This window comes from Triticum urartu, chromosome 2A, assembly GCF_056163025.1.
Source record: "Triticum urartu cultivar PI428250 chromosome 2A, HENAU_Tu73, whole genome shotgun sequence".
Lineage (NCBI taxonomy): Eukaryota > Viridiplantae > Streptophyta > Magnoliopsida > Poales > Poaceae > Triticum > Triticum urartu.
This window is the reverse complement of record NC_141874.1, coordinates 577,525,550-577,538,224: the sequence shown is the minus strand read 5'-3', so window position 1 is coordinate 577,538,224 and position 12,675 is coordinate 577,525,550. Positions and strand designations below refer to the sequence as shown.

The 12,675-nt window shown below is 43.9% G+C and overlaps 1 protein-coding gene across 1 annotated transcript; it reads left to right on the top strand.

The window, feature by feature from the left end:
• Positions 1 to 3,973: 3,973 nt before the first annotated feature.
• LOC147986005 (uncharacterized) lies at positions 3,974 to 6,697 on the top strand. The gene has a single exon (XM_087539966.1). It carries the CDS (start codon positions 3,988 to 3,990, stop codon positions 4,795 to 4,797), a length of 810 nt encoding a protein of 269 aa, XP_087396092.1. The 5' UTR covers positions 3,974 to 3,987; the 3' UTR covers positions 4,798 to 6,697.
• Positions 6,698 to 12,675: the final 5,978 nt, after the last annotated feature.

Below are 12,675 nucleotides of genomic sequence, written 5' to 3'. Positions count from 1 at the left end.
CATGTACTAAGTTCATGATAAAGTTAAGTTCAATTAATCATATTACTTAAGAACTCCCACTTAGATAGACATCCCTCTAATCATCTAAGTGATCACGTGATCCATATTAACTAAACCATGACCGATCATCACGTGAGATGGAGTAGTTTTCAATGGTGAACATTTCTATGTTGATCATATCTACTATATGATTGACGCTCGACCTTTCGGTCTTAGTGTTCCGAGGCCATATCTGCATATGCTAGGCTCGTCAAGTTTTACCCGAGTATTCTGCGTGTGTAAAACTATCTTACACCCGTTGTAGATGAACGTTGAGCTTATCACACCCGATCATCATGTGGTGTCTCGGCACGACTAACTTTGGCAACGGTGCATACTCAGGGAGAACACTTTTACCTTGAAATTTAGTGAGAGATCATCTTATAATGCTACCGTCAAACAAAGCAAAATAAGATACATAAAGGATAAACATCACATGCAATCAGTATAAGTGATATGATATGGCCATCATCATCTTGTGCCTTTGATCTCCATCTCCAAGCACCGTCATCATCACCACCATCACCGGCGCGACACCTTGATCTCCATCGTAGCATCGTTGTCGTCTCGCCATCTATTGCTTCTACGACTATCGCTACCGCTTAGTGATAAAGTAAAGCAATTACAGGGCGATTGCATTGCATACAATAAAGCGACAACCATATGGCTCCTGCCAGTTGCCGATAACTCCGTTACAAAACATGATCATCTCATACAATAAATATAGCATCATGTTTTGATCATATCACATCACAACATGCCCTGCAAAAACAAGTTAGACGTCCTTTACTTTGTTGTTGCAAGTTTTACATGGCTGCTACGGGCTGAGCAAGAACCATTCTTACCTACGCATCAAAACCACAACGATAGTTCGTCAAGTTAGTGCTGCTTTAACCTTCTCAAGGACCAGGCGTAGCCACACTTGGTTCAACTAAAGTTGGAGAAACTGACACCCGCCAGCCACCTGTGTGCAAAGCATGTCGGTAGAACCAGTCTCGCGTAAGCGTACGTGTAATGTCGGTCCGGGCCGCTCCATCCAACAATACCGGTGAACCAAAGTATGACATGCTGGTAAGCAGTATGACTTGTATCACCCATAACTCACTTGTGTTCTACTTGTGCATATAACATCTACGCATAAACCTGGCTCTGATATCATTGTCGAGGAACGTAGTAATTTCAAAAAAAATCCTACGCACACGCAAGATCATGGTGATGCATAGCTACGAGAGGGGAGAGTATGTCTACGTACCCTCGTAGACCGAAAGCGAAAGCGTTTATCAACGCGGTTGATGTAGTCGTACACCTTCACGATCCGTTCCGATCAAGTACCGAACGTACGGCACCTCCGCGTTCAGCACACGTTCAGCTCGATGATGTCCTCGCCTTCTTGATCCAGCAAGAGGGGCGAAGTAGTATATGAGTTCCGGCAGCACGACGACGTGGTGACGGTGTTGGTGAAGAGCAATCTCCGCAGGGCTTCGCCTAAGCACTACGGAAACTATTACGGAGGATAAACTAGAGGGGACAGGGTTGCCGACACACGGCTTGGTGTTTCTTGATGTGTCTTGGGTGCTAGCCCTACCCCTCTATTTATATGTTGAGCCTTGGGGTCGAAACTTGAAGTAAAAGCCTCCAGAAAGTCAGTTTCACCCGAAAGGCAAGAGTCCTTCTCGGACTCCCGGGCCAGAAACCAGGGTTCCCAGCGTACTCCGCAAAACTTCCTTTTGCGCTTTCCAAAAACCTTGTGGGCTTTCCCCTTTGGCCCAAATAAAGTGTTCTCGTGCCCAAACATTTCGGGAAACATACGAAACTCCTTCCGGTGAATTCCGGAACCCTTCCGGAGACCAAACACTATTATCCCATATATCAAACTTTATGTCCGGACCATACCGGAGTTCCTCGTCATGTCTGTGATCTTATCCGGAACTCCGAACAACATTCGGTTACCAACATACATAACTCATAAATACTATATCGTCAACGAACGTTAAGCGTGCGGACCCTACGGGTTGGAGAACTATGTAGACATGACCGAGACACTTCTCTGGTCAATAACCAATAGCGGAACCTGGATGCCATATTGGCTCCTAGATATTCTACGAAGATCTATATCGGTCGAACCGCATAACAATATACGTTGTTCCCTTTGTCATCGGTATGTTACTTGCCCGAGATTCGGTCGTCGGTATCTCCATACCTAGTTCAATCTCGTTACCGGCAAGTCTCTTTACTCGTTCCGTAATGCATCATCCCGTAACTAACTCATTAGTCACATTGCTTGCAAGGCTTGTAGTGATGTGCATTACCGAGAGGGCCCAGAGATACCTCTCCGACAATCGGAGTGACAAATCCTAATCTCGATCTATGCCAACTCAACAAGTACCATCGGAGACACCTGTAGAGCACCATTATAATCACCCAGTTACGTTGTGACGTTTGGTAGCACATAAAGTGTTCCTCCGGTAATCGGGAGTTGCATAATCTCATAGTCATTGAAACATGTATAAGTCATGAAGAAAGCAATAGCAGTAAACTAAAACGATCAAGTGCTAAGCTAACGGAATGGGTCAAGTCAATCACATCATTCTCCTAATTATGTGATCCCGTTTATCAAATGACAACTCATGTCTATGGTTAGGAAACATAACCATCTTTGATCAACGAGCTAGTCAAGTAGAGGCATACTAGTGACACTATGTTTGTCTATGTATTCACACATGTATTATGTTTCGGTTAATACAATTCTAGCATGAATAATAAACATTTATCATGATATGAGGAAATAAATAATAACTTTATTATTGCCTCTAGGGCATATTTCCTTCACAATGCTCTATCGCCTCCCGTCGATCTTCGTTTTGCTACTGCTATACTCTCTCCGTTTCAGAATATAAGGTGTATTTACTTCCGTGCAAGTCAATCCTTTGAATGTTTGATAAGATTATGGAATAATATAACAACATCTCCAATACGTAATAGATAAAATATGAAACTTTTTTTCATGATGGATCAATTGATATAAATTCCATATTGTGTATATTGATATATTTTTCTATTCGGTCAAACATACACTCCTTTGGCTTTTCAAAAAACAAATACACCTTATATAAAGAAACGGGGGGAGTATTATGCAGTGCATGTAAATTCAAATTCTTTTTTGTCAGTGCACAATCATATGAATTGTCACAGGTACAACCTTTTTATTTCTTCTTCTGATGTGCATCCACAGAGTACATGGCTTGAAGGATTATCATACACTCATCAATATTGCACCACAAATCAAACTTGCAATTTCATTAACCTTGTAATATTTATCTTATTATTACATTCCTTAGATTTTAGGGAAGGATAATTTACATTTTTTTCTTTCACAAACAAGATGCATGGATACTTATTCCCCCGTTGCAACGTACGAGCATGCTTTAGAGCATTTGGTAAGTTTTTCTTATACTTTAATATAATTTGAGTATTTGTGTCAAAATAATTCTATACAGGCTGGCATGCAACAATGATAAATAAGGAAAATAATTAACTATTGTTTATTATATGGTAATTCTAACTGGCGAACATTTGCTAGGGAGGAATTCCCAGCAAACACCAGTTTTAGGAATGAACTGTCTTTTGTAAGACATTGTCATGATAAGTATGAAGAAATTGCCACATTCTTCAACTAAAATTGGCACCAAAGAGAACGAAGCGTGGTTCAGTTGGCAAGGCGCGGGAGTTCGCAGCCAGCCCACCAGTGTCTCGGCTCGAGCGATTGATGCTCACGGAGTTTTCTTCTATAAAAAAATGCCAACAGGCTAGTCTAACCCGGGTTAGTCTCCAAGAAAAAAATTGACAACAAAATCATTCACAATTGTCATCCTGCCGGGCGAAGCGAACGTTCGTCAGCTAAGAAACGATAAAAACCTACCGTAAGGAAGTTATATTGAAATTTGGTATATGATCAATCTCGTCAATTTGCTGCCGGAAACTGCTCCTTGCAAAGGCCCGCCTACTTTGTTAGCAAAACTGTATATAAAACTCGAAACAGGACAAGATCGATCGAAGCCTATATACACAAAAAGCACGATGCAGCCCCTCGCCGCGATACTCGCCTCCGTTCTCCTCGCCGCCGCTGCCATGGCCGACCCCGGGCCCTCCCCTGCCACTGCCATCATCGACGCGACATGCTCCGTCTTCGCAAAGACCAGCGCCTACCTGTTCATGAGGCATGTCAACTCGGCCAACGCGGCCCTGGTCCTGCTCGCCAGGAACATCGCGAGGCTGGTGCCCAACTCGAACAGGACGGCCTCGCCCGCCGCCATCATGAACGCGACGTGCTCCTCCCTGCTGTACAACATGTACCCCGGCTACGACTACTGCGTCGGCGTGCTCTCCTCCTCCGACCCGGCGGCGGCCGCCGCCGCAAGGAGCATGCGCGATCTCGCCATCATCGCCGCCAACGCCACCGCGCACAACATCACATCCACGGTCAATCTCATCGGAGGCCTGCTATCCGACCTCGCCGAGTGCAAGCTCTCCTATATCCGTATGGGCAGCGCCGTGGACGGCGGTCTGGGAGACCTCGTCGCAGGACATGATGCCCCCGCCGGAGCCGCCAGCAAGCTGGGCGACGCCGCGGGCGACGCGCTCGGCTGTGACATGGCGATGTCGAGGAGGAGGGGCGCCGCCAAGAACGTCCTGCACCAGGAGAACTGGCAGAACTTCGTGTCCGCACGCTTTGCCAGTAACATCGCCTTCCTAGAGTAGCAAGTGAAGGTTAGCAACACCGGCAAATGACAAGGGAACATCACTCACGTGGCAATCCACTGCAATACGTCACCTATGACATGGCGCCTCGTCATCACTCGCAGTTGTTTGTCATAATCCGTACCTTTTTTACGTTTGTTTCGTGGACGTTAATGGATCTTTCATGCTGGTAGAGCCTCGTGTCTGTGGTGGGTTCTGTTCTCGCCGTGAAGTCTGACCGGCATGCACGCAGTCTCTGTCTGTCATGGCCCACCAACACCCCAGATGGTTTATTCCCGCGAATATGCTCCCATGCTTTCGTTATCTCTGGCATCATTTCAAGCATATACGGATATGCCTACATTAGTCTTCGCATCTCTCGTCTTCCAGCTCTGGCTAGGCTCCGTGTGTTTCTTCCCTTCTCGTCTCTCTCGCCACTCTCAATCGTATATCTCTAGTTCATGCAGCTCTGAACTTGTTTTGCTGGTTGTCATCTAACCATCGTTCAGTCTGCCGTCTGTAAGCTTGGTGCATGGATGGGTGCCTGAGTGGGTGCATGGCGATTACGCCGACAGACAGACGGTGGTGATGGTTAGATGACCATCAGCAAACATGTTCATGAGGCATGCGTACTGAGCTCGCCATGTTTGCTCCGCGATCTTGGATGGTTGATGCGTGCCGGCATGGATTACATGATGACGCGTCGCGAGGGCAAAAAGGATGTGCTCTTCATAATTTCCTCATTGTGGAATGGACCAGGTAGGTGAATCCTTTCATATATGTTTGATTCGGTTTTGTGTCGCTGTGTGCATGGACGCAGGAATTTTTATATGATTGAGTTCCTCACTTGCCGAAACATCAAAGTTCCGGGGTCGCGATGAGTTCCACCTACAGATCATTGGCACAAGAGAATCTCAGTTTTTTTCTTCAATCACCATTGGGGTAGAGGATTTCCACCTGAATATATCAAGTATCAGGCGCAAGGACAGGTATTGCCGCCAAAGATCAAAGTCCGCTACAACGTTTGAGATAGTTACAAAGGAGCCGCATGAGACATCACGGAGCGTCTTTGCGTTCATGGAATGTCAAAATTTCCAATGGATTGATAGGGAAATCGATACCCAGATGCCGTTGTCACGGCCATTTGAGTTTGCGGTGTCCCAAATCTGCCAGATGGAGTTGGAGCTCGTGATGCCAAAGTCAATCCAGACAAGATTGGCAGCCAGGCGTTGCAACAATGGCACATGTTGTTAATGTGATGGGCTTGTGAAAAAGGTTTGCCTAAGAGTTGAGCAAGTCATGGAAGAGCAATCTCGGTGACGCTATATTCAAATTAATATTTCAGATTGGGCGACTTTGTTGGATTTGAACCTTGTACATAATTTTCCTAGATGCCTTTGGAATAAGGGAATGCCACCTTCAGAATCCTATGAAGCTCATGTGGGATGACCCATTATATATGGATTTTTGAGAAAAACAAACGTGGAGAACAATCTACAAAACTCATCAAGTACTGATATTTTACTGCAATACCCTCACGAGGTCATGCACATTCGCTCCTAAATGTTTCCCCTTGACCCAAGAACTTCTGAACAAGTACTGATATTTGCTGTTATGGTTGGGCGACAGGGGCATATAGAATCCACTAGCACTCTTGGGCTGAAGTGTACTAGTGCACTATGTCACTAATAACATATTAAAAGGCAATGAAAGCAAATTGAGATCATTTTATAGCATAGGGAAAATTATGTATATATCATTCCACTATATATGAGATCTAAATTCAATTCATAACTTCAAAAATAAAGGAATATAAATTAGGTTGGGTATAGTATCAAATTCAAACATTGAAATATATTTTTCTTGAGTTGCTGCCAAATTTACATATAAAAACCACATGGCCCACATAATGAGCAACTTAAAAATGAACAAACAACAGTATACACACGTGAGAACTGTGTAACCCTTATTGCGAGAAGTATTCTGGTGCTCCACTAGTGGGCTTGCCAAATAACATGCGTTAATGCTAGTGGGCTATCAATGATTATCAGGTTTCTTTCTTTTTTTTCCGTCTTTTCCTGTTTCTTTATTTCTTAAATACCCATTGAACATTTTTCAGATACATGTTAAATATTTTTCAAATACGCTATGAACATTTATTTGATACATGTTAAACTATTGTAAAATGCACATTGATCATTTTTTATACACAGTGAACATTCCTAAACACACGTCGAACATTTTCAACAGTTTCATGAACATTTTATTTGTAAAACATGTGAACATTTCTGAAGTGTTTACAAACATTTTTATACAGTGTTTATGAACAGTTCATTTTATTTTCTTGGTTTTTCTTTTTTTGAATTCATGAACTTTTTTATCCTCCCCAACATTTAAAAAACTGTATATCATGTATTTAAAAATGTCGTCATGTATTAAACATGTTCACCATGTTTTTCCTCCTTTATCCATTTTTTAATACACCTTGAAATTTCCTTTAAATAGACGTTCAATATTTTTCAAATACACATTGAACATTTTCCAGATACACGCTGAACATTTATTCATATACATGTGAAACATTATCAAATGCACATTGAACATTAGTCAAATGCATGTCAAACATTCTGTAAATACACGGTGAACATCTTTTAAATGCATGTTAAACATTTTGCAAATAGATGTCAGACATTTATCTAATACACAATAAACAATTTTTAATACTTTGAACATTTTAAATACACAGAGAACATTTTTCATTACACAGATATTTTAAAAATACATGATGAACAATTTTGAAATACATAATTTACATTTTTTTTCAAATAAATAATTTCAAATATACATAAGTTTTTAATTAATACATGATGAAGATTTTTAATACACAATTAATTTCTTAATACATGAAGCCCAAAGAGTGTAAGGCGTGGAGCGAGTAATAGAGAGGATTGAAGATATAGACTTTTTATTTCCTTTCTGGGTGATTTTTTTTACAGTTTTGCTAAAACACATATAGATGTGCTCTAAGTATTGCACATCTAAGTCATATGTTATTGATTTTACGCTAAGATGCATGCAAGTATTCTCTTTTGTCTTTTTTTTGCTTCTCTTTTCTATATTGATTGAGTCACTTAGATGTATGATAACTAGAACACATCTAGATGTGTCATAGATTTTTAAGTATCTGGTGAACATTTTTACAAAATTAATAAAAAAGATACATTCAAATTGTATATTTTAGAACATTTCAAATACATGTAAACAAGAGAAAAGAAATGAAAAGGTGAAAAAAAAACCTTCCAAAATTCGAATAGAAAAAGATGTACAAACTAACAAAACATAAGGTCAAAAAAAGGTAGCAGATCAGCTGGCTAATTACAGTCGTACAAAAACATCTACTGTTGTATGATTGCATAGGGGGGCTCCGTGTATCGAGGACCTGTTGTTGCTAGATTATAACCCTATTATCATGAAATAAAACTCCCATTATCCAAAAAAAGAGAACATAAACAGAAGAAACAAACGAACCAAAGAAAAAACAAACAAGAAAAAACAAACGGATGGGCCGAAGATGCAGGGCACCCTGGCCGGCCCATTATAGCGGCCCTTGAGGTGCCAGAGATTTTAGGTGGTACAGCCGCGCATTGACAGTTTCTAAAAAAACTGCGCATTGGCAACACTGAACGTGGTGTTCGATGGTTGATAAGGCAATTATAAATGCATGACATTTTTTTTAGAAAAGGAGGAGGACCCCCGGCCTCTGCATCTGGGTAATGCATATGGCCATTTTATTAATTATTTTTATAAGACCTTACAAAGTGATACAACAATAAGACTAAAGCCACCGTCTATGCAACAACTGTCGCTACACCTATCCAATTGATAAAGGGGCGTTGATAGTCTGGGCCTAATACCAAACAGACATCGCAGCCAAACCTAAACATCTAAGACCTGATGTCCCAACCCGGACGCCTGCCGGGTATGGGGCACCTATCAGTCCAGCGCATTCCTCAACCAGGACGCCTGCCGGGTATGAGGCCGCCGCCGCCACCTGCCACCAATCCATCTTCAGTGTGTACTGCCGCACCACCTTTCCCGGCCTCTCTGCCATCGACGCCACCACGGCGCCTGATAACGACACCCTCCTGTGCGAGTCCCTTGCCACACATCGGGCGTCGAGTCTCCATCGCGCCACGCCGCCGAGAAACGCCACCATTAATGTGCAGGATGAAGCACCGCTCCACCAATTATTCCGTCCACTGGTCCCTCGAGCCCGTGTACACCTTCAAGAATGACGCCACAAGAGGAAAATGACACAATAATGTCGCCGTCATCCGATCTGCTGATCTAGGGTTTCCCCCACAGGTAGCAGATAGTGGCCTGGAACTTCTCAACAGCGATGCCTTCAATAAGGGAACGACACCGAAAAGTGCCGCCATCGCCGGCCTCGGCAGCAGCCGCGAGCAGGTCTTCACCCAAATCTGTTCCAATGGCCTTCATCAAGCGTCTTGTGCACGGATCGTCCACCACCGCGACTGCTGCATCGCCCGTCGCGAGACCACAGCCACCGACACAACCTCCGTCGTCCGGGGCCGCCGCCGCGGGATCCAGCCCTTGCTGGCCGCCAGAGCGAAACCAACGAGCCCTATCAATGGCAGCGCAGCCGCATACCGTGCCGCGAGAACGCCACCATAGCGTCGTCGCGCCGACCGCACGCCGCCGCTAGGAGCGCCCGCTGCCACGCCGTCGTGCTCCACGCTAGCCCAACGCCTTCCATCGATCTATCCGTCCCGTGCCAGCCAAACAACGAAGGGGAGAGGCGTCCCGCCGCCGCCCACGCCAGGCAGGCTTCGCCGGCCGGTGTGCCTGGGCGGCGACGAGGGGACTGAAGGAAGAGGGGAGACGGGGACCGACGGCGGCAGGAGGCCTCCCCTGTCACCCGCGGGAGCGGCAGAGGAGGTCGATCCACTTTTTCCGGGAGGGTCGGCCCTCAGCTTGCCTCGCCGATAGTCTCCTCTTATTGCATGCCATGTGAAGAAGAGAAAAGCATGCTATTCAATGGATTGTCTTTAGTGTTATTTCCACTCCCTCTGTTCACTTTTATAAGACCTCGAAGACATTTTAGACAATGTGCAAAACAACCTATTTTAAGTTGTCTGAAACGACTTACAAAAGTGAATGTAGGGTGATGAGGACATCAATACCATTGTTACACCCACAGCCCCTGCTGCTATACATACTGTACCAATTACTAGATCTCGCGCACGCCGATTGAATTATTAGGTACTTTCGTTTCTTGGTAACAATTCTAATGTTCATGAGAATATGGTGCTGCCTAAATTGGATACATTTGTTTTGCTTACAAATGAAGGGCCTAGCTTGGACAAGAAAGATGAACCTTGGAGCAAGTTCAAGCATGGATATGATGGCATGCGCAAGGGGAACAAGAACGGAGTTACAAGTGATGATTCCAGGACTTTGAAGCCACCATAATGAGTGCATGAAGCCTTGAACGAAATATACAAGATGCCACTTCATAAATTTCGTTCATAGGCTATTCTAGGTGATGCGTCACCTTATTTTTGGGCCAGGCCCATGTAATTTCGAAATACTTGATTATAGGCAGTTTTTAGAGTCCGTATGTGTGGGGAAACAAGAGTTAGGGTTGGTTTCGGACCCCTCCTCCAAGGGCCACGAAATTCCCCCTCTCTCCTTCATATATACAGCCCTTAGGGCATCGTTTAGACTTCGGGTTTTGTTTAGATTAAAGTTCGCCATAGCTGCAACTTCGCATACTTCATTTGTGTTCAACGACCAGACAAAGGCGTCACAAAACCCCACCTTGATCAATAAAGCTTTCATCTTATATTCGCAATATCCAGATTGTAATATCAGTTTCTTGCTTGTTCTTCGTTTGCTCGTAGGAAACAGACCCTCGTGGTCAGGTTGATCATGCTCCAGCGTGGTCAATAACCCCTCGGAAGTTGGTTTAGTGATTGCTAAGGCGCGACGTCTCGCACGTTCGTAGTCGGATCGTCAAGGTTGACTCCCATAAAAAACCATAGCCACCATCTCATCGAAACATCGGGACACCTTTGCCTCTATCAAGTGGTATCAGATTTCCAGGTTGCTTGGTGAGATTTTACAATTTTTCGTAGTTTAGATCGAGTCTGTTCTTCATACCTACAGTCCATGAAAAAAACCAAAAAACAAAATTAGGGTTAGTTTATCATATCCGAACCAATCTGAGCCTTTGCATAGTCTTTTTAGAGTTTTCCTTTGTTGAATTTGCAGTTGCATCGTCGTGTCGAGTTGCTGGTCTTAGCGTCTAGTCCCTTAGAGTTTCGAGTTCTGTTCACAGGTTGTCACGCCGCCGCACCATCGTCATCATCATTGCCATATGCCACCACCCCACCATATACATCGCCGCTGCCATATACAACCACCAATCCGAGTCCACATATACCATCGCCATATACAACCTCCAATCCGAGTCCGCACATACCATCGTCATATACCACCACCAATCCGAGTCCAGATATACCATTGCCATATACAACCACCAGTCCGAGTTCCACCAGATTCATCTCCGCCACCAGTCCGAGTCCAGTATTTGTTGCTTTGTTTTTGAGTTCCAGATCACGCAATACTTCGAGTCGTGACAGAGTAGGACTCCCGATATTCCGTGCTACCCACAGTAGAAAAATAGTTTCAAACTAAAAAAACTAAGTCTGGAAAATTCTGGCTAGGCAGTTTTTAGACCATTTGTAGACTTTTTCAAAAAAAATTGTTACGGAGCAAAAAAAGATGAAAAAAAGTGAAAAAAAAATTATTTAGAGTGTGCTCCTTCCTTGTTTACGTGCAGCGCCGTGATTTTGCGTGTTCTAGGCTCGCGTCTCTAGCACGGTCTAGCCTAGGACCAGCACAGTACCGTCGTTGAGCGTTTACTCAACTTTGCATCTCTGAATTGATTATTGCTAATATTTTTGCTACCATATCATAAGCCTTCCCAGCTCCACATACATCTACGTCGTGCGTTTGACTCTCTCTGGTAATCGCTCTATCCAAGCTTTGAGAGTTTTGACTACATCGGTTGCTGATCACCACATGCTGCTGGGTAAGAACCAGTAAGAATTTGAGATTTGCCTGACGGATTTGTGACACCCACCACCACCTCTTGTTAGTAGTCCGTAGAATCATATTCTTGTGTGTTTCTGTTGCTACTAACCATGGCAGGATCACAAGCCGACGAGACTGACTGGGAGAACATGACGAATAAGGAGTTGCATGATAAATTTTAGCAAATGATAAGTGGACAGGTGCAAGATGTGCTAAACAGATTTGAAGAGGCCATGGAGAAGATAGATGGCATGGAGAAGACGTTCGAAACAAAGCTCGATAACAAGTTTAATGAATTGCTCGCGCGTCTTCCACCACCACCACCGGCTGCACATAACGCACCTCTATAACAACAACAACAACAACAACAACAACAACAACAACAGCAGCAACAACAACAGCAACACCAACAGCAACAACAACAGCAACAACAACAACAACAACAACAACAACAACAACAACAACAAAAACAACAACAACAACAACAACACCAACAGCAACAACAACAACAGCAACAGCAACAACAGCAACAACAGCAACAACAACAACAACAACAACAACAACAACAACAACAACAACAACAACAATAGCAACACCAACAGCAACAGCAACAGCAACAACAACACCAGCAACAACAACAACAACAACAACAACAACAACAACAACAACAACAACAACCAAGTGGGACAAGCACATCGCGTTCCCATTGACCCTAGGCAAAATTCTGGTACCGCTGTTGATGCTTCTGTAGCTCATGCTGCTACTGCAGAGGTGGAGGAC